Here is a 23,161-nt window from a genome sequence, read left to right as displayed (position 1 = left end):
CGAACCAACCAAACCACAAGAGCGATTTCGCGTTAAGGACGAGCCGGGCTGATAAGATCTGTCCGCCCGTTTCGCAGGTGTGGTGCCACATAAGAATGGGGTGCGGGGGGGGTTTTGTTTTGTCGAGGCAGATGAATGATGGATTCTAACGGGACGATGAATACTAGCAATAGAGCGTGAGCTTGCTTTCTTTTGTTTTTACGGGAAGGACTTATGCGCTAGACGATAGAATTCCGATGGGATGTGTGGTGCTGCGCTGAGAGGGATCTCTGTTCTTGTACGTGTTGTAGTATGATGATGATGATGATGAACTATCGCTTGACGGCTTGTTTGCCTGCTGCTGCTGCTAACGATCCTTACGATAATCACCCTTCCTAACCGTTATTACTATCTCATCCATGCATCCATGTACGGTGTGATCGGTGCGCGCGCCGGTGCGTGCGTGCGTGTGTGTGTGTGGCTGGTTTGTTAAGTAATCTTTTGCCTAAATTAAATCCTCCATAATTCCGCCGTAAGTAAATGTATGCCAAATACGCTAAACAATAAGTACCGCATCACACAACCTCACATCTCGCTACCCTCTTTCGGTGTAAAAATAGCAACACGTTTAACACGTTCATTAAGGGTGAAATTCAGGAATGCAAATTTCATAACGTTCCTCCGTGCTGCAGATGCTATTTTACGGGGGTTTTTTTTCTCTTCCTTTAAGATTCTGCCATTATTATAGTACTTCGTTTCGGGCTTAGCGCAATCCATCTTAAGTGTTAACTTATCGCTTATCGTTTTGAATTTCCCATTTGCCACACATCCTATCGCTTCGTTTTCACATCTACAACGATTAAAACAAGAAAACTGAGGGGTTGAAATTTTGTTGCACCGAAGGGGTAAACTTGAACCGCAACTATTTTGCCTCCTTTTTTCCAACACTCAAAGGTACATGCAAGCCAGGTTTGGTAGGTTTCGTGCGCGGATGCGCTCGCTCGGGCCATGATTAATTGGTTTGTCACTGAACGCTGCCAACTGTCTGTCGTACCAGCAGCAGCGACAGCAGCAACGGAAAAGCATTACTAATTACAACACGCTTCCCTCCCTTTCCCGGTGAAGGGTTGTACCCTGTGCTCGGAAAAATCTGCTCATCACAGCCCGGGCAACAAGCCAACCGGGTGAGGAGGTGGTGAGCGATATCAAATCGATTGCACAATCTTCTAAGTGCTGCTCCCTCATTCATCAAACACTTGTGCTGCCGCCGTGGAGAATCGGCTCAAAAGTTGGCAACGATCTTCCTGTTGGTTGGATGCAACAACGATCGGCAAAAGTGGGAAAACAAAATTCTACAAATTTAAAAATGCTTCCCAGAACGAATATGCCACTCCACTCTCCACTGGCTGGCTTCTGTCTATATGTTTCCCTGAACTGAAGTGACTCATTCCGGGCTGTTCCTTCCGGTAATAGACGCGCGGACAGTATTATCGTGAGATGCTTGTATCCAAAGGGGACCGGAGAAGCGCATTCGGCTTGCCTGTTTCGCTCCACTCATTCAGTCAGTACAGTTGCAGAGTAGTGTAGGTAAAGCACGACGACGCGATCACGCTCTGTTTTGCGTGTGTTTCGTTTTCCGAGTGTGTGTGTGTGTTTTTTTTTTTACGCTCGCGTTAGGTTTCGTTTTTTGTATATATGTCCTATTCAGTCAAGTATAGTATATCAAAGTTGTTCTTGCTGTTCAACATCATCCAATAATGCATCCGTTTCGCGCACAAGGTTCTCTCGGTACAGGACCATGATCTTCCACATTCCAGCTATTCGACGCACACGCACACACACACCCTTAGGTTATGATCACCGCGGTTTCACTCATTTTCCCGAGTTTAGTGTTTTCAAATTGATTCCATTATTCAAGAAGGCACATTATGTTTCTTTTTTTTTTTGAGTAGACTGATGAGCATTTTGGGGATTTGATCATGCTGCAATCAGCAGCAAGCATTCAATGCGCGATCGGACCGTCCTTTGGATACGAAACAGTCTCACGATACCTGACTAAGGGCTTAACGATCGTAAAGGTAAGTTTGTAAAGAGTAATCATCATCATCAACAATATTACGACAAAAAAAGGAACAAAAGCTTTGCGATTGCGAATGCCGAAGCGCCACGCCACGAAAACGACAAGAATCCGGAGAGCATGTATACCTTTGCTTTGTTGGAAGCGCTTAAATCAATTCTTGCGCCCATCGGTAACGAACCTAATAAATAGTAATCACACACACGCGCGCATACGCACACGCACGCACGGGGAGTGTGCATGGATGTTCCGCTAAGTACTTCCACTATCACCCTTCGTTCGTTCCCTAGCGCGTTTCCTGCCTGTCGGTCGATGCTGACATTGGTGTTGCTGATGACGAGGTTGATGATGGTGATAATGATGAAGAAATTGTTGTCGATGCTGCTGTTGTTGTTGTTGTTGATGTTGTTGGCGGTACCACCGACAACGAAGACGTTTGGGAAGCAGCCAGTTGCGACGGTTTGCCACTCTCATTAGCGATCTCCGTCAGCGAATCCATCGAACGAATCGAGATCGAGTCCTGCGAGGTGAGGCTTGGGTTCTTGAACATGCTGAGCGAATCGCGCGCTAGCTGCCCCAGATGGCTCAGCACAACGACCGTGTCCGACTGTCCGCTGGTAGCGCTCGGTGAGGGTGAAACCACGATCCCAGCACTGCTGCTGCCGCTCAGCAGCATCAGATCACCGCCGCCAGCGCTGGTACCGCTGCTGCCGATGCTGATGCCGCTACTGTTGCTCGTCGTGCTGCCACCCATCAGGCTGCTCGGGGTGCCGCCCCCGAAGTAGTGCATTCCACCGCCACCGGAACCGGTCCCACCACCGACTACTGTACCACTCGGATGGTTGCCGTACTTGTTGGTGAGCGTATCGATATCGTCCTCCGACTCGTCGTAATCACCACCGAGCTGGAAGATTACCTTCGCATGGGGTGCAGAAGCACCGGTCGCTGCGCCCGGCACGTTCACCGTGGGGGACGCAACCATTGCAACCGTTGGCGCATCACTACCGCCAGCCACCGCAGGCGCATTATTCGACGACGACAGCAACAGCTTGTTGGTGATGGTGTTTTCCGGTGAAATGTTCTCCTTCATCTCTACCTTCAGCTGGGGCGGCATATGTTCTGCGCTGTGCTGCTGCTGCTGCTGCTGGTGCTGCTGGTGGTGAGCCAGTACGTGGGCCTGATTCTGTAACGGTTGCAGCTGAGGCGGCGTTAGTGTGGTTTCGGGCGACACGCTCACCTTTAGACCGGCGGCGGCACGATCGTCCTCCTTTTTGGCGGTACTGGTCGGGCTGGTGTTGGCACTGCTACCGTGATGCGCCCAGTAAAACAACCCGCCCATCGGGCTTTCCTTCCGCGACGGTGGCTGTGATCCACCGCCGCCCTGTGCCGAACCGTCCTGCGTCACTGCCGGCGGCGGGCTGGCGGATGATTTGTGGGACGAAAACAAACTGCTCGGGTGAAAGATGCTGAGTAGCTTCTCGATCGCTGGCGGATAGCCACTGCCGCCGCCACCGCTGGGCGTCGGTGTGCTCGCACCACTTGAGCTTGAATCGATATGCTTGCTGCTGCTGCTGCTGCTGCCGCTTCCACCACCGCCAAGAATCCACGAAGTTTTACGTACACGAGGTGGCTTTTCCTGCTTGCCGCTCGCCACCACCGCGTTCGGTTCGCGTTCGAGGGTTTGCACCGAGGTAAGCGTGCTTTCGTTTGAATTGTTACCGCCGACCAGCTGACCGGGTCCGGCGGCGCTTACGGATGGTGCCGGTTGTACGGTGGATTTGGCGCCGGTTGCCGCCAGATTTGCTGCTGCTGCTGCTGCCGCCGCCGAGACGGACGAAGAGTTGGAGGACCCGGAAAGGTCGTGCACATCGTACAGGGATTCTTGCGAGCTGGCCAAATTCACCTGCACCATGCTAGAGGTGGAAAAGCTGGCCGGTGGTGGTGGTGGTGGTAATGGTGGTGCATCCAACGTTACGCCGCTTGGCAGCAGCGACGATGCTTTCGGAATCAGCGTACTTTCCTCCTCCAGCACGTTATTGCTCGATTCCGACGATCCGTCGCCGATCGTGCTGCGGGAGCTAGTGGCGGTGGTGGCCGGTGGCGGAGAACTGACAATCATGTCGAAGCTTTCCTCCGTCGAGCTAAGCGACGCATTCAGGTTAAAGTGGACCGCATCGATCGAGTCGATGCTGTTGCTGCTGATCGACGAACAGCAGCTATCGTCCAACATGGTCCCACCGGACATGAAGCGTTTCACCTCCAGATCGGGGCTTTCGATGCTGGTGGAGGAAAGCACGGAGTCGTGCAGGGTGCTGCCGCTGCTGTTATTGTTGCTGCTGTTGTTGTTGTTGTTGTTGTTGCTGCTACTGTTGCTGCTGCTGTGCTGATGGGCAGAGTCGGATGAGTTGGACGATTGGCGCACCTTGCCCGTGCACGATGATGATGATGACGGTGGTGTTTGTGGTGGAATCTGTTGTTGTTGTTGTTGTTGGTGTTGCTGGTGGAGGAACGTTTGTGGTACGATCTGCGATTGTAAGGATGAAAGGGTAACCATGGTAGATTGAAGCGGAACCGTGGTGTTGCTGCCGGGACCGAACGTTGTGACAAAGTGATAGTTTTGCAGCGGTTGCGCCTGTTGATGCATCATTGGAACGATTTGTGGTGGTGGTAGTGGCTGATATTGGAGCTGTTGTTGTTGCTGTTGTTGCTGTTGCTGTTGTTGCTGCTGTAGTAGTGTACACTGTGGGGCCACTCCCAAAGGCATCGGGTTGCTCGGCATGGGAAGTATCGTGGGCATGGTAGTAGGCGAGGAGGATGATCCCGCCATCGCTCCCGGCGCCGGTGTAATCAGTGGCGAAGGTAGTATGGCCGTATGGAACGTACTGTTACCCGCGCTACCGTACGATGGTGGCAACAGCGGGGATGGTGTTTGGCTAGCTACCCGCCCCACCACCGGCACTCCACCGGCCGCAGTAGCCAACGGGGACAGTGGCGATGAGGGGAAGGATGAGAGTGTCGGAGCGGAACTGCACACCGGGCGGCGATTGATTGTGGTCGCGGGTGCCGTTCCGCCAGCAGCACCACCCGCACCGCCCACAGTAAAGGATGAGGTGGACGATTTGCCGCTCATGGGCAGGTTGATCGTGCTGCTGCTACGGTACGGATTGTTAGCACTTTTAGCACCGGCATCCGGCTCGGCCACCGTCACCACCCGGAACCGCGAGTTCGACGGAAAGAACAGGGTCGGCGAGCTGCCGGTCGACGAGGGTGACGGGGACGAGGCGGACCCGCCACCTCCACCGGTCGAATCGGTCACGCGCGAAACATGGAATCGGTTGCGGGACGGACTCGGTACCGGCGAGGCAATCGGTGAAGGAATGGGACTCGGCAACGGGGACCGCAAACGGCCACCGGTCGACTTTTTGCACCCACCGTTCGGATCGAGCAGATGCTGCTTGTCGGCCAGCGCACTCGGTGACGTCTTGATCGAGGGACAGGTGAGCGAGATTTTGCGCGAACTCAGATAGTTGGCCCGGGCACGGCGTACCGTCGTGCTGATCGGTTCGCTCGGTTCCGGCGGGTTTTTGTTCCGCTCGCACTGTGCCCGGATGTTGTTCACCAGCCGGCTGTACTCCGACCCGACCCCATCCAGCGACGTATCCTGCGAACGGAAGGAGGTAAGGAGAGGAAGGTGAGCAAACTTTACGTCCGGAAATCGCGCCCTCCCATCTGCGCGCCCTTACCTTAATCCTTCTCGGCGTATCGTCCAGATCGATGCGCGTGATGGATTTGTTCGATTTCATCGCATCGTTCAACGCTTCCAGGCCCGCCTTCTGGATGTTGTTGTGCCGCAGATCGATGCGCTGCAGCGATGCATTGCCCCCGAACTCGATGATTTCGGCCATCGTCTTGACGCCCTTGTCCGACAGATGTGCGCTCTGCAGTCCGAGATTGGTGAGCGTTGTGTTCGCCTTCAAGCTTCCGCTGATGCCGGCAACGAAGCTGTTGCACAGCTGATTGCTACCGACGTTCAGCGTGTCGAGCGTGCTCGTCCGCTCCAACAAACGCTGAAAGTGGCGTGCCGAGTTGCGCGTAATCTCATTGTTCCATAGCACCAGCACCTGCAACCCGCACGGGCTGCTTGGCGGTTGGTCCGTGCCGACCGTGTCACGGTTCACGCTCGACTGCTGCCGCTCCAGCGTACCGTTTTTGGCGGCAAACTTGGACTCGTGTATTTTAAGGCTCGATTTCGAGTCGTTGGAATCGATCGACGTTTCGCTGTTTAGGCTTTCCGAGCTGAACGAGCGCTCGTTCGGAAAGGTGCTCGGCGCGGTCGTCCGGAACGGGCTGCTACTCTCAAAGTCGGACTCATCACCGCCGACCGAATCCAGCGAGCGGGACAGTGGCACATTGTCTCTGATCTGTATCGTCTTCTCCACCACGCTGATGCTGTCGGTGCTGCTGCTGCTGATGCTGCTGCTGCTCGATTGCGCGCGATCCTTCTTCTTCCCGGCTGGCGACGACGATACGTCCGATCGCTCATCGCTGCTAATGGCACTTTTTCTTTCTCTCTTTTCGCTCATCGAAACACCGTTTGGCTGTAGCTGCACAGCCGCCGATTCTACCTGCTGCTTTCCCTTTTGTTGGGATTTTTCAAACAACAGCTGCAGCTCGTCCTTTTTCGCTGGTGGCGCAAGCGGCGAAAACACGTCCCCGGACGACTCCACGGAAGCACTCCTCGTTTCCGGTTCTCGCTCTTCCTCGCTCAGTGCCGGGATGCCAAGATCGACGAAGAGATTTTCCTGCGAAATTCGTAAATTGCTACCATCGTCATCGTAATCAGTGCACAGCTCCGGCACGTCTTCCTCCACCATCATCATCTGCGCACGGGCCACTTCCTTGGTAACGGTGCTCAGCTGCTGGACTGGTGTGCGCTTTTCCCCGTCCTCCTCTCTTTGGTCCCCAATTTCCATGGCCGTCGATAGCGATGCCTCAAACTCGGTCAACACACTGTCCTGCTTCGCCAGCCGGGGCTTTTTGGGCGCCTGCGGTACCGGGCTGTCCGAATGCGGTTCCTCCCCTTCCGCCACCGTCCCCACCGCCTGCCCAACCGTCGGCGACTCTTTCTGGTCGGTTTGTACTGTTTCCGCTGAGGTGCTCATCATCGTCTTGTTCTCGCTCTCACCACCGTCACCCGGAACTGCCATCGCTGCCACCGCTGCTGCCACCGCTGCTGCCACTGTTGCTCCACCGCTAGAGGAATTCATCAGTGCTTCTTCCTCGGCCGTCATCATGACGGGGCGCGCTACCATGTCGGGCTTCTCTCTATCACTAGTTGTTTGTAGACTTACGCTATGTTTTGTACTCATTTCCACTAGATTCACGTTCGAGGGAGCAACAGCCAAGGGCGGCGTCGGCGGCGTTGGCGCTGCGGGTACGGGTGATGGAGGTAGTGGTGGGTTCGTTTCATCATTGTCGGGCTGGTGCGACTGGGCGCACGTCGCATACACTGGAGCCGCTTCTACCGAGCCGACGGCGAAGGTGGCGGTGCTGGAACCGTTCGTAGCTTCCAGCGTTTCGCTGGCCAGCTTTTCCACCCGCTGGTTCTTCTCTTCCGCCGTCGTGGCCGTTTCACACGGCGCTAGTGCAGGTGTCGACGGTGGCGTGACCGGTGGAGTGAGCGTTACCGGCGACGGTGACGTATCCAGATAGGGTCCCGTTGCCGTAGGCACTGCCGAATCCGAATCGGACGAACGCAACCGCTGGGGAAAGTAGTTCTTCGCACTGTTGATGCTGTTCAGGCTGCTCGACAGGTCGGAAAAGGTTAGTAGATCACTTTTACGCTTCTTTTCCTGTACCTCCTTAAAGTATACAGCCTGTTCGACGATCGCACTCACAATGTGCTCCACACCTTTGTCCTGTTTACGAGGGAGAGAGATGATAAATCAAGTCGAATATTACAAGCACCACCACCACCACCACTCGGGGTTACTTACCCCGATCCGGTTGTTGGAGATGTCAATCAGCTGAATGTAGAGGTTCGCCCGCAACAAGTTCGCGATCTGCAGCGCATCCTCGCAGCTCAGCTGATTGTGCGCCAACCAAAGTTCGCGCAACACTTTGTTACGCTTCAGGATGGAGCAGAGCGACGCGATCGGCTGCTGACTCAGCACGCAATGTTCCAGCTTGAGCGTGTGTATGGCGGATGTGTTAAGCGCCTTCGCGAGGTTGTTTGCCTGATAGTCGGATATCATCGGGCCACGCATTATCAGCACGTTCAGCGCCTGGCTCTTCTTGATCATGTTAATGCACGCGGTCCAGCTTTTGCTGGACATCTGCAGATTGTCCGATATGTCCAGCTCCTGGGCCGCCTCGTAGTACTCGATGATGTCGAACATGACGCTGGCCGTCACATCGTCCAGCCCGCTGTGCGACAGATCGATGCAGCGGTACTGCACGTGCTTAAAGATTTCCTCGAGCGCTTCGCACCCACTGTAGCTGAGGTGCTGATCTTTGAGCGAAAGCAACGGCACCCGGCCCTTCGTCACATCGATCGACTGCAGGTGGTCGAGCACCGTTTTGAGTGGCATCGTGTTGTGCCGCTTGCAGGACGTGTGGTACAGCTCCAGCAGCTCCGGCGTTTCGCAGACCGATACTGTAAAAGATGTTACAGTGTTGTAAGTGGAGTGACACACATGCAGCATGGGAAGATCGAAAGGTAATTCGATTCGAGACGCGCACCAGCCTAAACAATTGAGGCAATTATGATTGAACATCAAGTAACTACTGTATCTCAATCTGCTCATCTCTCAATCTACTGTACTGCACTGTATAACTCAAGAAGGATTTGTAGCTAAATTGTATATAAAATTCCTTAACCGTGCTTATGGCAATTACTTTAGATTGTTCAATCAAATCTGCCAATATTGTTTAAATAAAATGTACAACGTAACTACAGTTTTACTTGGCCAACGCAGAAGGCTCACTAAGCCTGTGCAGACCAACCGTAAACCACTGCTCAGTGTGTGATGGAGCAAATACTCACTGCAGGCCCAAGGGTTAACCGGATCCAGATAGCCAGTGATAAGCTGCGCATCCTGGGGAAAGGACACTCGTCGCCTGTTTTCTCCCTTCGCGGCCACGGCAGCGGCCGCACCGGTGGTGACACCCATTTTGCTCGCTTTCTTCAAACTACTGTGCAGCACTGGGGACGTACTCCGGCTGCTACCACTGACCACCGCTGCTGCTGTATCGGCAGCACTCTTTGGTAGGACATCTACGACTGCGGACGGTGGTGCGCTTACTGCTAACGCTGCCGTACCCGACGATGGCGAAGATGCAGCCGCAGCAGCCTGCGACAGTTCTTCGGCTAGCGTTAACGGGCGCGTGGTGCTGGGGGACGATTGCGGAACTGCAACACCTGCCGCCTCGCCCGACCCAAGGACTGAACACGGCGGTGGCGCTGGTTGCGTATGCTGCTGTGGCACCGCATCGGAGGACAATCCTTCACCCTCAAGGGAGTGTCCTTTCGGTGCACTATCACCACCGAATGGTCGATTGTCTACGACGGGTTGAGTGTCAGCCCCTTTGCCAGAAGGTTCTTGTTGGGATTCGGCCAAAACTTCGGGCGATGATTCGGACGAGGACAGCGAGCACGCGGAGGACGTCGGCGGCGATAGCGGAACGGTGGAGGAGGAGGAGCAGGAGGAGGACGACAACGAGGAAGATGGCGGCGAACCGTCGGCGGTGCGAGCCGTCACACCTTCGACGGCTTCGTGCTGTACATCCGCCGTCACGGTCACACCGGCAGCTGCACTCATGCCGTCCTGCTGTGTCGTCGGGTCGGTCGTTTCGATCGTTTGTACTAACTCTATCGGTGCTACGGCCGGCAGCTCGCAGTTATTGTCGTCATTCGTTCTCACCGCCGCCTCGGTACGGTCCGCTGTCCCTAGCAACGGTTCGTGCTCATCATCGCCGCGGACATGCTTCATGATGGTGGTTGTGGTGGTCGTGGCACACCTCTGCCGTTCGCCTTGCCCTAGCGCTATTTCGGTTGCGGGTGTCACCGTCGCACCAGACGTACGGACGCCTTCCTCCATCACAGCAGCAGCGCTCGCCGACAATAAGGACGTTGCTGCCGCCGCCGCCGTCGCCATCTCATTGCCATCGTCATTCCTGCCGGTAACCTTCGTGTGCGTGCTGTCACCGAGCACGGTTTGAAAGTCACTATCACTGCGTTTGCTGTTATTGTTGTAGCGGTCATTGATGCACCCGCCAGCTGCACCACCGTCGGCGGACGTGAGATCAACCGCTAGCACTAGCGCGGGATTGTTGTTGGAAGCGGTGGCTACCGGCTGCCCGTAACAACATTCGCCTGCCGGTGGATCTTCCGCGTACGAATCCTCTTCCGGCACGACCGGCAGGCGCCGCTCCTCGCCGATGGACGGTGTCGAGGAGGTGGACGAGCTTGAGCTTGAACTCGATGACAGCGGTGATGATGGTTGTGGTGTTTTTGGTGGTGATAAGGCTTCCGCGGTCAGCTCTCGTACCGGCTGCTGCTCCACTACTATCGACGACAGTGTATCGTCCTGCTTTGAGCTGTTGCTGTCCCGGTTCGCTTCACTTGCTGGCGCAGGTCCGCCCGGGGCTTCTAGCTCGAGTGTCCTTAGTTCGGTGGTCACGTTTTCTGGTATGCATTGGCCCAGCAATGTAGTAGTAGTGCTCGTAGTAGTGGCGGTGGTGGTGGTGGTGGTGTTTGTAACGTCTACTGTCATCGTAACATTCGGCTCGCCGGGCATCGTCGGGCCGGTTGAGCACGGACAGTCACCACCGAGCGGTTGTTCCGCTGCCGCCGTTCTACGCTGCTCACTGTTAGTGCGGTGGACATCTTCATCTGCTCGTTGCTCGTATACAAACTGCTGCTGCTGCTCTTCTGCCGCCACCGGTTTGCTACGCTTTGCCGCGAGTTGTGGTGGTTCTGCTTCCGCCGTAGTTTCATCGACCTCGTCGGTGCTGCTGTTTTTCGAAATCGATGAAGCGGTGGGCGAAACGGTCGACGTTGACGAGGACGATGAGGGGGAAATTAGTAATGCCAGTACCGCGGTGGTAGTAGCCGTAATTGTGGTTGTTGTCGCCGCCGCCGCCGCTCCTGCTGCCGTCGTCGTCGTTTGCTGATTCTGCTCTTCCTGTTCTTGTGCCTTGTTCGATGGATCTATATTCATTTTCCCAACACTGCTTTGCCCACACTGCCGGCTTCAGGTTTCAGGTCTCAGGTCGTTGGTGGTGATGGCGCTTTGCTAGTCGTTTCACGCGGTAACTCAATTTATTTTGCAATACTTGCCACCAAAGCGCCTGGATCGGTGTACGATGTACGATTACTGTTCGGTAGTGTAGTTACTTGCTTTGAGTTTCCTTTACGCGGTCCGGGAACACCGAATCGTGCGTTCGGATCCGCACATCAACTTAGCTTAAATTCTTTCACTTTGCTTCCTTGTACCACACACGCACACTTACCGATTGTCCAAAGCCCGTTCCGTACTATTCGCGAGATTCCGGTTGGTTCGTACGTTCTGTTGCTTGATATTGGCGAAAACAAACCAGACTTGAGCGGTGTGGTGTGTTTGTTTTCGGTTCGGTTGCACCGCCCGTTTTGCTTGGCCTTCCGTTTCTTACACTCGGAGCACCCAGCAGCAGCTCCCGCCACGCTCTTGGAGGTTAATTTTAGCAACCAGAAATGGCTAAATATAGCCCGACAATCATCTGTTCTGTGTTCCACTTTTTTTTTCTCCTCGGCTCAATTCTGGCCCCCGGGTTGTAGGCAATATTCACACACGCCGCCGTTCGCTAAACGTCCTCACCGTACCGAGCAACACCTGTAACACAAGTACACAAGTTCGCTAGCCTCTTTTTCTGGGTTCGCAAGCACGGTAAGTGCTAGCAAACGCTCTTTTCGTTTATTTTATTGCTTCTATCCTAATGCACGCCAAAACTCGCGCGTTCGGTTCTGAATGGTAATTGCAGGCCGCTTGCTAGAGAATCCCCACCGGTCAGCGGTCGAAATGGGTTTGCTATAAGTACAACAGCGTGTAATAAGTTGTGGCCGCGCTGAGTTGAGCGCTTCTCCTGCGCTTCCCCGTCGTGCTGCGTTTTTAAAACCGCCACTATTAGGTTACGTCGGGTCGGGTCGGGCCGGGTTTTGCTTCTGCCTTCACTGGTTCACTTAACAGACACACCGACGCCAACACTGCCGCCCAGTGTGCAATGTGTTCGTTTGCCGATTTGTTCGCGTATTTGCGCTGCTGCTGCTTGTTGTTGTGCGACGGCGAAGGGCGGTAGTGTGCGGTAGTGCAGTAATTGCCGGCTCGTCACCACACGGGACACGGCCAACCGGTCCCGGATCGGATCGCGAAGGGGTGCACGCTGCTGCTGCTGCTGCTGCTGCTGTCGTGCCGCGCGCCAGCACCACAATCGATCCACAATGTGTCCGGACTGTATGTGTGTTTGTGTGTGTGTGTGTGTGTGTGTGTGTCTGTAATCACGTTCGCTTGACCAGCTATCAGCATTACCGGCAGCACCGTACCGTACCCGTGGTGTTCACCGACGTCGCCCGGCTCTAGACGATCGTGAGTGTGCCGCCGTGAGTGTGAGCTTTACATTGGACACTCTTTGTTCCGTTTTGAGTGTGACAAGCGAGATCTCGGTTCTATTCCTTCGCCATCGTCGAGATACACGCCACCACTGGCATAAGTAGGGGTGCCTTCCTTCAGCCCTTTGTATGACACACTTCCCTCTTCGGGGTTGTCTCTCTCTCTCTCTCCCTCGGTAGGGATTTTTGTTTTGTTCTTAATGTGGTTTTGCCGAGTGCGTGTCTGCCTATTAGTTCCTGCTGTTGTCGTGTTGTGCTGTATTGTTCTTTTGCATTGCACGCATTCGTGTATCGATTCACACCACTAGCCTTTTTCCTGTGTGAATAAGAAGGAAGAATGATTAAAAAATGACCACAAAGCGACGTCGACATTTCAGCGGTCGCATATGTAATACAAAAGGGAAGAATATTTGTTCAAGCGCACAGAGTTCGCTACCACATCGTCCGGCTCAATCCAGTTCCGGTTTGTTTCGTAGGTGTGAGGTGCTGGTTCACGAACGTCTCACGTACGATTAGATTGGATCGCGGCTCGCGTGCACAAGAGTTGTTAGGTAAAGAGTCTCCAATCCAATCTAACAATCTCATCAGTATAACCCCCACCCCAAACGGGGGAGTAATTAAGCTTCTTCCCACTGCCATGCAGCTTCCCTGTGACACTCGCGTGCTAGCCACTCACAGGCGTAAGCGTAAAAACCAGATGTGCATTCGTCCCAAGACAGCAACTGACCAGCGAGTAATGGCTCAGCGTTTTTTGTTTTGTTTTTTTTTTTTGCTGCTGCCAAACAACAGAGCACTTATTGTTCTCCGTGTGGAGCACTATGGAGACGGCGCCTGTAAGCGTCTTCGATCATAGCGGCTAAAGCAGCGCGGAGGAGAACAAGCTAAATGGAAGGCACAAAAACTGTACCAACAAGAAACAGGTTGCCGCGTCCCGCAGAGGAAACATATGATCGCTGCCCCGGTTTGTGCGGCAAGGCGCGTAAGCTGAAAAGACAGATGCGAGGCCGTTTTTAAAGTCTGTGTGCAGGAAGCCGCGAAAACCTGTTTGCCCACTGCACATCCGCAGCATCACGTTGGCCATTGTATGTGGGTCGTCGTCACGTTCGTACGTAGGTCAAGAAGATGGCGTAAAGATCACACACGCAGCAAAAACAGTACCAACCAGCCAACCGGTGTGTCACGCGGGAAATTACCGTTTTACCATGGGGGCCGCCAAGAAGTAACACAGAATAGAATCTGCGCGTTCGGAGCACGCTCTCTCGGTGCTCTCGTGCGTTCTTGTTGCATTGCCTTTCTACCCTTCATGAGCTCATCCACAGCTGTGCGAGATGCAATTGCGTCAGGGTTGCGAGCCAGCAAGGGGTTAGTCGGTTGGTTAGCGGTTCATCCGTTCGTTGTTCTACTCGGTTCCAACCAAACAGGCACACATACTCGAGTGCCATACTGAAACACACGCGCCCGATGGTACACTTATCGGTCTCTGGGCAATGTCAAGAGCGGTCGGGCTTTACGGTAGGGCAGATTACGTCATTCTAAGAATAATTTTGCATCGCAAGCAAGCCACACTACTGCTGGCGGTTGGTGGTGATTGGCAAGATTAAGGCGAAATGTTTGAAAGGAAACTGAAGGAATTGCAGCCACAAATTTTTCTTTTCTTTCCGATGATGTCAACGTGATTCATGCGATCACTGTTGCGCTGAATGGGGAAGAGGGCGATCGCAACTGGCTCGTACCAGGAACAAGAGATGATGTAAGATGGGTAGGCAGGAAGTAGGCGCGTTTTCTGCTCTAACGGACAGAAGGGTCATGAAATAAGTGGGCTTATAATCAGTAATGATCGTGTGCATATAGCCAGTTGTAGACTGATTTTTAGATCTGATTCGTGCAATGATCGTTGGTCCTAAGAATCCAACCAGCCATCCGATCGCCTTTTGTAGCGTGTCTGTTAATATACAGCAAAAATATGACGGAGTTATCAGTTGCTTAGGAGGAGCTATGACCAACTGCAGTCGAGCAACTGCATTTGAAGATTTGTTCCTGCTATGAGCTCTTCTCCTTAGCTTATAAGTTGGACATCGACTTTGACAGGGAAGGAGGAAAACCTGCGAACTGCAGACAGATACCAGCTCTATTAAATACATTGAGTTATCTTTCGTGAACTCCTCGTGTGTCCGTGAGGAAGCAACAGGCAGCTGTACGAGTAGCTCGAAAAACAAAACCTCACTTTTACTGTGTAGCGCAGCGCTCATCAACAACTGCTGCGCAATCTGTTTGGTGATACATATTTCAGTGCACAAACAAATAACACAAAGTGCGAACACTTGCTTCAACAACGCGCCAAGTAGGGAGTGAATAATTAAAACCGATGAATAAATCTTCCAATTATTCGCTAAATTCCTTTCCTGCCAGCACAGCGCGACAACGGTGCGCAAAGATAACCCTACATGAAAGGAGGTGATGGATTTTATGTTTTCGGAGACACCGAGTCTTCCGACCGACGTTCATCGTCTTCCGATAACTGATGTGGCCACCACCAGCATTACGTCATAAAATATTTTGCCACACAGTAAATTATCCTCCGCTGCCCCCCCCGGTTGGCTCGCATGCCCCAACGACTGCATATGATGAAGCGTCACACACCGTATCTCGTGTTGCAAATTGCAGTCGCACACACACACACACACACACACACACACAGATATTACTGCAAAATAGCAGTCACAGTAATCGTGCAATGATAAAGTGTCGCTCGCCCCGGGCAGCGTTGTGTGGTGTGTCACGTTTATGGGGAAGTTTGGTTTGGCTGTGACCAAAGGCTAAAAAACCGCTTACTAACTGGTGTCTCGCACGGTTCCACCTCCACCTTCAGCCCCCACACACACACACACAACACAACACAATCGTTATCGATCCAATAATGAGCAGTTTATGATGGCCCGCGAGCCGACAAGTACGTAAACTGACCGCCGGGTGTTTCGCTTCGGGAAAGGGACATATTCTTGAGTGCGGTACGGGCAAATGGGGCACAAAATTAGAACACGCTGCATGTGCACTAGTACCCGAATGTGCAACAAGCAAGACACACACACACATTCTTTGCATGCCTTTAAATCTAAAAAAACGAACGAACCTGCCGTTCATATCGAGATATGTGACCCGCCGCTATCAAATCTTCTGAGCAAAAATCTAACCGACCACCAGCACCCACCATCATCTCCCTTTGTTCCGTGTGTACCCGTGTTGCATGCCAGTAATTGCAGCGTCCTATTGGTTGCACACAGCTTTTATGGTTCTTTCTTGTTCGGTTTCATAACCGGAAGCGGGTTCCTGCACAGCAACAGCCCAGTACAGACAGGTCATCGATCACAGCAACAACACAAAGCACCAACCTTCGGGAGCAGTCCTTCACAGGAGAGCCTATTATTTTACCATGCAAAGTTTGGGCCTGAGCTTGTAAAGTGCTGTGTTGCGACATTACCGCTGGAAGGCTTGTTCCCTTGACACCCAAGGTTGAGGTGAATTTCGTGGCACCTTTTTATATTGTAAAAAAGTAATTCAAACATTGGAACACACAAAGAGAAAAACAAAGGACAGCCAAACGATTTCTATCTGGCATTGGTTTCAAGGTTTGACCTATTGGGGTTGTGGTAAGTTGCTGTTTCCCGTTTTTTCGTTATGGAATCACACCCGTCTTGTTAAAGGCTTAAATTACAAGTTTCTATGACATGAAGAGTGGCTAAAGGATCATGTTTTCTATTAAAATTTGATGCTTTCTTCTTGGGTTCTTTTTTATTGACATTGAGACCCGTATCGAACGAAATTATACACCAGCTCCACATCAATGAACGAGCCAATCATTCAATGTCAACATATGTCCTATTTTTTGGTGGGTTACAGCTTGCCATTCGTTGCAAAAATCTGTTCGATTTGGAGCAAAATTCATGGGTTAGCTAATTTCCTCTCTTCTGGAGGTGTTTGGCAAGTAATTTGAATAGTCTTAACCACAAACAGTAAATAAAGTATTCAACATTGTTCAAGGACCAGTTGCAGACCAGTGCAGTCCAAGGAAATATTGTTCATTACTGAAACTTCTACTGAAACTGATCTTCCAAGAAGTTTGAATTCAAAACATGATGTTTTATCATATACTGTTGTTGGCAAACAATTTGTTAAGTTAGTGAAATTATGTTCTAAAAAATCCTGTGATTTCAGCCATCTAAATTAAATACATTCCTTTCCAACCACGGTGGAATTTAATTGATTAAAAAGAATCGTTTACATTCTCTTCTCAATGCTTGCATTTGAACCCCACTCCACACTCACCCACTGCAGTACAGCGTTTGCACGACACACGTGCTTCCCATATCAAATGACGTAAAAACGCCAAAACCTCCACAATGCAGTATTTTTACCTTCCAGAATGTGGTTCGATTCGTCCACACAACAAAAACAACCATCGGCGTCCGTGTGTGGGCACGCCACGGCATCGTGCGACCAGAGAGGGCAAACACCTTGCGTGCGCAAACAAAACACGCGCACGCACACTCGCGTTACAACCTGCCTGTGTATTGGAAGAGGATGAGAACAGAGGGTGCGTAGCAAAATAAACGCGTAGCGTACTACTACTACAGCCCGTAAATTCGAACTGAGCAGGCGTTTGTGTGAATGAAGCAAGGATACAACACACACACACACACAGCGAAGAGGGAAAGGATACGGCGGATTGGTGAAAGGGAGCGAGAGAGGAGGGTTGGGATTTTTGTTTTTGTTTTGTATTGTGCTCTTTCGCTCTTCGACCGGAAAAATGCGCTCCCATGCACGATGATGCGTATGGTCTTGTGCTCACGCATCTTGCACCACCCTACACACGCACAGAAACATTCTCCCTTTGGCCTGCAGAAAAACGGTACTTCGGGGCGTGCTGCATTGTGCATTGCTTCTACGCGCGGACGAGGGCCACATTCTAAGTTTGAATGGATTTTCACTTTCCATAATCAAATCCAATTAAAAATGCATATCCATTCGGGAGAATGTTATTGATTGCTGCTGTCCCGTTGCGTTGTTGCTCTCCTTTCGCGAACAGCTCGATCGATGCTTCCGTAGCAATTTAGCCGATTGCGTAAAATGGATGATCGCAGTGAAAAAAGCTCACATTTTCTCAATCTAATTGCTACAATTGAGAATGGATTTTGCAATTAGCTTTTCTAGTTTTTAAGGAGCAACTTATTCAACAAGCGTTAGAAAGTTGTCAGCTAGAATCCTGCAGCTAGAGTTTTTGTACGACTTCTAATGATTGAATGACTGATCCTGCCGGCCTGTTCAATTATTTATCTTCCACTACTATGGCTTCATTCAATCGACGGTTAATCAATAATTCTCTCGAGGGACTACCAAGGATTTTTTTGCTCTTGAGACATCCTTCTTTCGTCTATCCTCCGATCCCTAATGAAGGATAGGCTGGACAGTAGAATGATCCTTGCACTTTGCTATATCAGCTATTGCTTTGGAAAGGATTCTTCATCAGACTTGCTGTGTCCAATATCACCAGTTCATGGTCAAAAGAACGTCTTTGAAACCAAAGTACAAAGAGATCCCTCCTCCTCACGCATCTCTCATGATGATTTAATAGTACAATGATCCTTAGATCGCTGCAAAAGATTCGTTTGAAGATTCTTGCTTCCTACTCCTTTGTTATCGGCGTAGGCTACTAATGCAGAGCACTGGCTGCAGATACTTTGTGTTATCTTAATCATTTTATGATGCTCCCTCGATATTTTATCGTGTTTGCTGGATATAAAACAACGCAAAACTGCAAATTCTTCAAGTGAGCATTATCAGTCAAATGGAAGGGTTAAAATCTCAACTGGACGGTGTCCCTGGTACGAAGGCTAAGTTCGACAAATGTTGTACAGTAAAATACGATCACGTTCCTACTTCTGCTTGCATTCTTTGGCACCACATTCTTAAGCGCTGTAGAAGGCACCGGGGACAGGGAAAAGGGAGGTTGGAATAGGAATTCTCATGACCTCGATCATATTCAATGGTGGATAATTATCTGCTTTTGCATATTTATATGCTGTTTTGCTTTGTTTGCTACAAATTAGTTTATGCGAGGTTTGCAGAATCTGAACTAGCTGCTCGCGAGAGCACGATCACGAAACACTACCGACTAATTGTCGCGCTTTGACGTGTAAAATGACGTGTTGCGCACTGCAGCAGCAGCCTAGAGTGCATCTTTCATCGACAATTTTGTCGACCAATTAAACCGATGTACACACACACACACACGGCCGCGTGAAATGTACGGCGAATCAATCACCGCCATTCTATCTGTGCCGAGCTGGTCATTATCGGGGGCCACAGTCTAGCTGCAGCAGGCCACCCTACGGTTGACACGTGCGATCACTACCGGGGCGAACTGGTAGCCACCAAGGGATGGGGTTTGGGACAAGGGGGGAGAAGTAAGTGAAGGGCTTGTGTGTGTGTCTGTGTGTGAGATACTGCTGCTGGTAATTTTCCTCTCCTAACTATATACAGCCCACGACGATTAATTCACCACGACGACGACGATGGCTTTTTTTTTCGACACACTTGCCCATTCATAAAAGGATCCGGGGCATCGAGTGGACCCCGTGGCTTGACACACCTTCACCAGTGACGAAAAAAGAAAGGTATGCGGTATCGCTTCACACGGAGAAGCGATTTAGAGGTTAAATTTGGCTAAATCCACTTGCACCGGCCGAACACAACTGATCTGTTTACTTTTTACACCTCGACACTATCAATCCCGTCTAATCGCAGCAGCCCTGTTGCACACACAGAGAGACAAACACACACACACACACCCATACACAACAACAAGGCCTGCTATTATGGTCGTCACACCAACGCGATTCTTTGCGCCGTCGTTTCCTTCTTCCTCCCACCGGTGCGTGAAACCGCACAGTAGCCACCACACCACGTACGTTGTGTTCTGAGCGCGCAACTGTGTGCGTGTGTGTGTGTCGGTGTGAGTGTAAATGCAGTTGCATCCGTGCATCGTTGCAGCGAAAAAAAGGGAACGCACACACTACTGTAGCACCACCGTAGCGGGTTCGCGAACAAACGAACAAACGCGACACGCGAACTGCAATTGCAAATGATTATATCACACTTTGTTTCACATTCGATGAAGCAAGGCACCGCTCTCGTTCGACGACGTATGGGGCCGTGTCTCGTTTGCATGCAGCCGTGTAAGCCAGCTCCCAGGACCCTAGCCCTTTGGGAGTGTTGGGAGCGAAGGACAGATCGAGTCGATGGCATAAAAATCTCACCACACACTCACGCACGCACACCACAACAAAACACCCCCGATCGCAGTAGGTCTTGCTGATTAAACGACCCCATTTTCTTTCCGTTCTGGTTGTGGGTGCCGTCATGCCTCCCACCCAGCATACCACACCACACATAATGGCACGCGATCTTCGATTTTAGAACACTCGTCATTAGCGGCGAGGACAATAGAGCGCGCGACACACCGTGGTGTTTGAGCGTTGCAACGTACGGTGAAAGATGGTGAATGGTGAAAGGTTATGTGAGAGCCGTCTGGACTTTGGAACTGATGGTCGGACTCGGCGCTACTTCAGACAAAGGTGAAAGAGTTGGAACAGCTTTTCGGATTCGCTTTACCGGAAGATCCGGCCACGAAGACAAGAAGCACACGCACACCTTACCCGTGCACACGCACGCACGCACGCACGAACGTTGTTTTGTGTCAGACGGAACAGAACTGAGGGAACGAGAACACACAGGAAGCGGAGAAGAGAAAATTGCGCAAATCATAAAACCGATCCGCCTTGTCGTGGGCTGGGTGCACTGCTGTGCTGCAACAACTGCGCGAGATGCACTGAAACCTGCCGTTGCACAGCTGTGTGCCGACCGTACGGCGACCGATCGACAACGCCTCTCACTTCACGACCGACACCACTGTGAGTGGCAGGCGTTGGCGATTTTGGTGAGAGCGAGAGCGAAGTAGCGCGAGCGCATGTATGCGTGTTTTCCGCGAAAGTGCATCAGTGCACATGCATGCCTCTTGTCGTCGTTCTGCACACGACAATGCACCAGTGTTAAAGGGTGTGTGTGTTTTTTTATGTTTATCGCACAGCGAACGACCGAGAGAGAGAGAGAAAGAGATGGAGAGAATGCGCTTTGTTGAGATGATGGTGAGAAGCGCAAGTGTTTTTGTTTTTAGCGCGAATTTTACGGAGATACACGGGTTCATAATTTTTCGTCAAGCGCACGAGAGAGAGAGAGAGAGAGAGAAAAATTGCGAACCACAACAATAAATTGAGTAAAGGGCAGATACGCGTTTTAATCAATGTAAAAATGCACAAATCGTGGATGTTTTTTACATGGGTAAGACTTTTTTTTTGCTTCTTGCGAGTGGCACACACGTTCTAATCACGCATAATTTTTTATATAATTTCTAGCGCATTAGAAAGAATAATTATCTGCTAATCACAGCACTGCCAACTCTATTTAGCCAATAGATAAATCACGCACACACACACACATTGACTGCCTTGCGCTTAGAAGCGTGTTGTTGCACAGTAGGCTGGTCTAACTTTATCGTCATCAACACACACTTCGATGCCAATCTTTCCCAGGCTACTATTGCCGCGACTCTGCATAAGCGGCGAAAAAGCGTCGCTTTAGCGGTTTATCCCGCCACACACTGTTGTGCTGGTGAATATTTAGAAAGTTTAGCCGCCAGGGCATTCGGGAAATTCCAGCGCTCAGTGCCAATCAGCTGCTGCTGCAAAACAGGTTTATGTGTCCGCGGCAAAAAAGGGCACACCCGCACAACCCATTCTCTGCTTGCGAGCGAATATCGCCTTTGCATGTGTTGCGACGATGATGAGATAGGTTTTCTAGGTACTTATACTTTGTTCGCAGCCCAGTTGTACTTGTAAGTTTGTAATATTTATGTATACGATTCTATAGATATTTTTCTAATAAAAAAGTTTTAAATTTTCCTAAACGAAACAGCTTCTGCCGTGCTCCGTACTTGCCACGGCTTTTCATCGATCAAAGAAAAAGGGCAACAATTTCGCCAAGTTCCGTTGTGTGCGCGAGTACACGCTCGTCTTGTGTCTTGTCCACCACCCAGCCATTCTCTTCCATCGGGGCGAGCCAATCACGCCATCCCGTCGGTGTTACGATGCGTGCGTAGAAGTGCGTGTACATGCGAACATTCGGCTCAATGGTTGTGTAGTACATGCGCTGGCACACGGTGCGTGTGTGCAAAATGTGCCATCAAAGCAACCAGGGGCGCAACAAAGCCCGTTCGCTTCTCTCTTCTTCGTGGTACGGGGCACTGTTGCTGTTGTAGCTTTTTCGGTGGTTTACCTAATTACAACTTGAGACACTCGGTTCCTTTCCAACTGTACTTCCGTCCATCAGCTACCATTCTGCTGGATGATATCATCCTAGTTAGCTTTTGCTTCTCCTTCACGCTCGCGATGTCTTTCTATCTTTCTTCTCACAGGATTCACTAGTACACTGCTGCTCGGGTCATGTGCACACTATCGAACGCACTAGTAGCAACAACAGGCAACAGAAAAAAAAAACAGGGCACCAGGAGGCCGCTAATGGTTATATGACTGGGAAAATTTTCCACCCCGACGACCTAACCGATTCCCTTTAACATAAGGTTGGCGCTGACTGGCCAAGGGTTTTACAGCACACCACCAACACATACACGCACAAACACACACACACACACACACACACACGTAGGCAGACTGCCAGGTAACTTGGACTGTACGCTGACTCCCCGGCGGAAACCTTTCCTCCTTGGCACAGCCACACACCACACCAGCCACAGCGCAGTTATCCGAACTGACACACAATGTTGCCACCGTTCAGAGCCACTTGCCCACTTTTCCTGCAGGGGCAACCACGATGGTACCGACATTCAGATTGGAAAAGGTGGAAAACCCATTCTATTCACACGGTGTGGACACACTCGGGCCAGGCGGTGTGGAGCCCCCGCTTCCAACCCAGCCCACACTCGAACACACGGGGGGAGCAAGAAAAGCTACACGCGTTTTACCCACATTTGTCCATCGACCGGACAAAGTAACATTCGTTTCAATGGCAGTTTAGCACGCGTTACACCTTTATCGCAAACATTTACCTCTTTTCTCATTCAAAACGCACTAAATCTATAACTATTACTCTTGCTTCTGTTCGTTTTTATGTTTAACATCCATTTTTTCACTCTCTTCGTTTTGCTTTTTCTTCGCTTTGGAAATTTTTAACGAAAACGTCAAACGCGTGCACACACACACTGAACGAAAACGTCAAGCTGAATATTGCGAACCCGCGGAGGGTAAACCACATTTGATGAATTTACTAACAAAACCGGTGTGATGATAGTGGAGAAAATTGTGTTTCTTCAAATATTTGGGGGAAGTACA

General features: G+C 51.2%; 1 protein-coding gene across 6 annotated transcripts; it reads right to left on the bottom strand.

Moving 5' to 3' along the window:
• Positions 1 to 157: 157 nt before the first annotated feature.
• On the bottom strand, positions 158 to 23,018 carry LOC118506440 (mucin-19). Of its 6 annotated transcripts, none has more exons than XM_036043568.1 (5): positions 22,879 to 23,018; positions 9,102 to 13,017; positions 8,053 to 8,711; positions 5,800 to 7,974; positions 158 to 5,717 (listed from the first exon to the last, which is right to left on the bottom strand). In XM_036043568.1, exons 2-5 carry the CDS (start codon positions 11,275 to 11,277, stop codon positions 2,343 to 2,345), a joined length of 8,385 nt encoding a protein of 2,794 aa, XP_035899461.1. In that variant the 5' UTR covers positions 11,278 to 13,017; positions 22,879 to 23,018; the 3' UTR covers positions 158 to 2,342. The 6 variants fall into 6 exon arrangements, with proteins under 6 accessions (XP_035899461.1, XP_035899466.1, XP_035899463.1 ...); XM_036043573.1 differs by lacking the exon at positions 22,879 to 23,018 and adding an exon at positions 22,089 to 22,449; XM_036043570.1 differs by lacking the exon at positions 22,879 to 23,018 and adding an exon at positions 20,409 to 20,798.
• Positions 23,019 to 23,161: the final 143 nt, after the last annotated feature.

Source organism: Anopheles stephensi, chromosome 2, assembly GCF_013141755.1.
Source record: "Anopheles stephensi strain Indian chromosome 2, UCI_ANSTEP_V1.0, whole genome shotgun sequence".
Taxonomy (NCBI): Eukaryota; Metazoa; Arthropoda; class Insecta; order Diptera; family Culicidae; genus Anopheles; species Anopheles stephensi.
This window is presented reverse-complemented; position numbering and strand designations above follow the sequence as displayed.

What these genes read in the sequence shown, in the direction of transcription:
- LOC118506440 (XM_036043568.1), bottom strand. Translation starts at nt 11,277, where the DNA reads ATGAATATAGATCCATCGAACAAGGCACAAGAACAGGAAGAGCAGAAT. An exon ending in GGTTAACCCTTGGGCCTGCA is followed by an intron (nt 8,712 to 9,101) that starts GTGAGTATTTGC and finishes CATCTTTTACAG; the next exon opens with TATCGGTCTGCGAAACGCCG. An exon ending in ATACGCCGAGAAGGATTAAG is followed by an intron (nt 5,718 to 5,799) that starts GTAAGGGCGCGC and finishes TTCCGTTCGCAG; the next exon opens with GATACGTCGCTGGATGGGGT.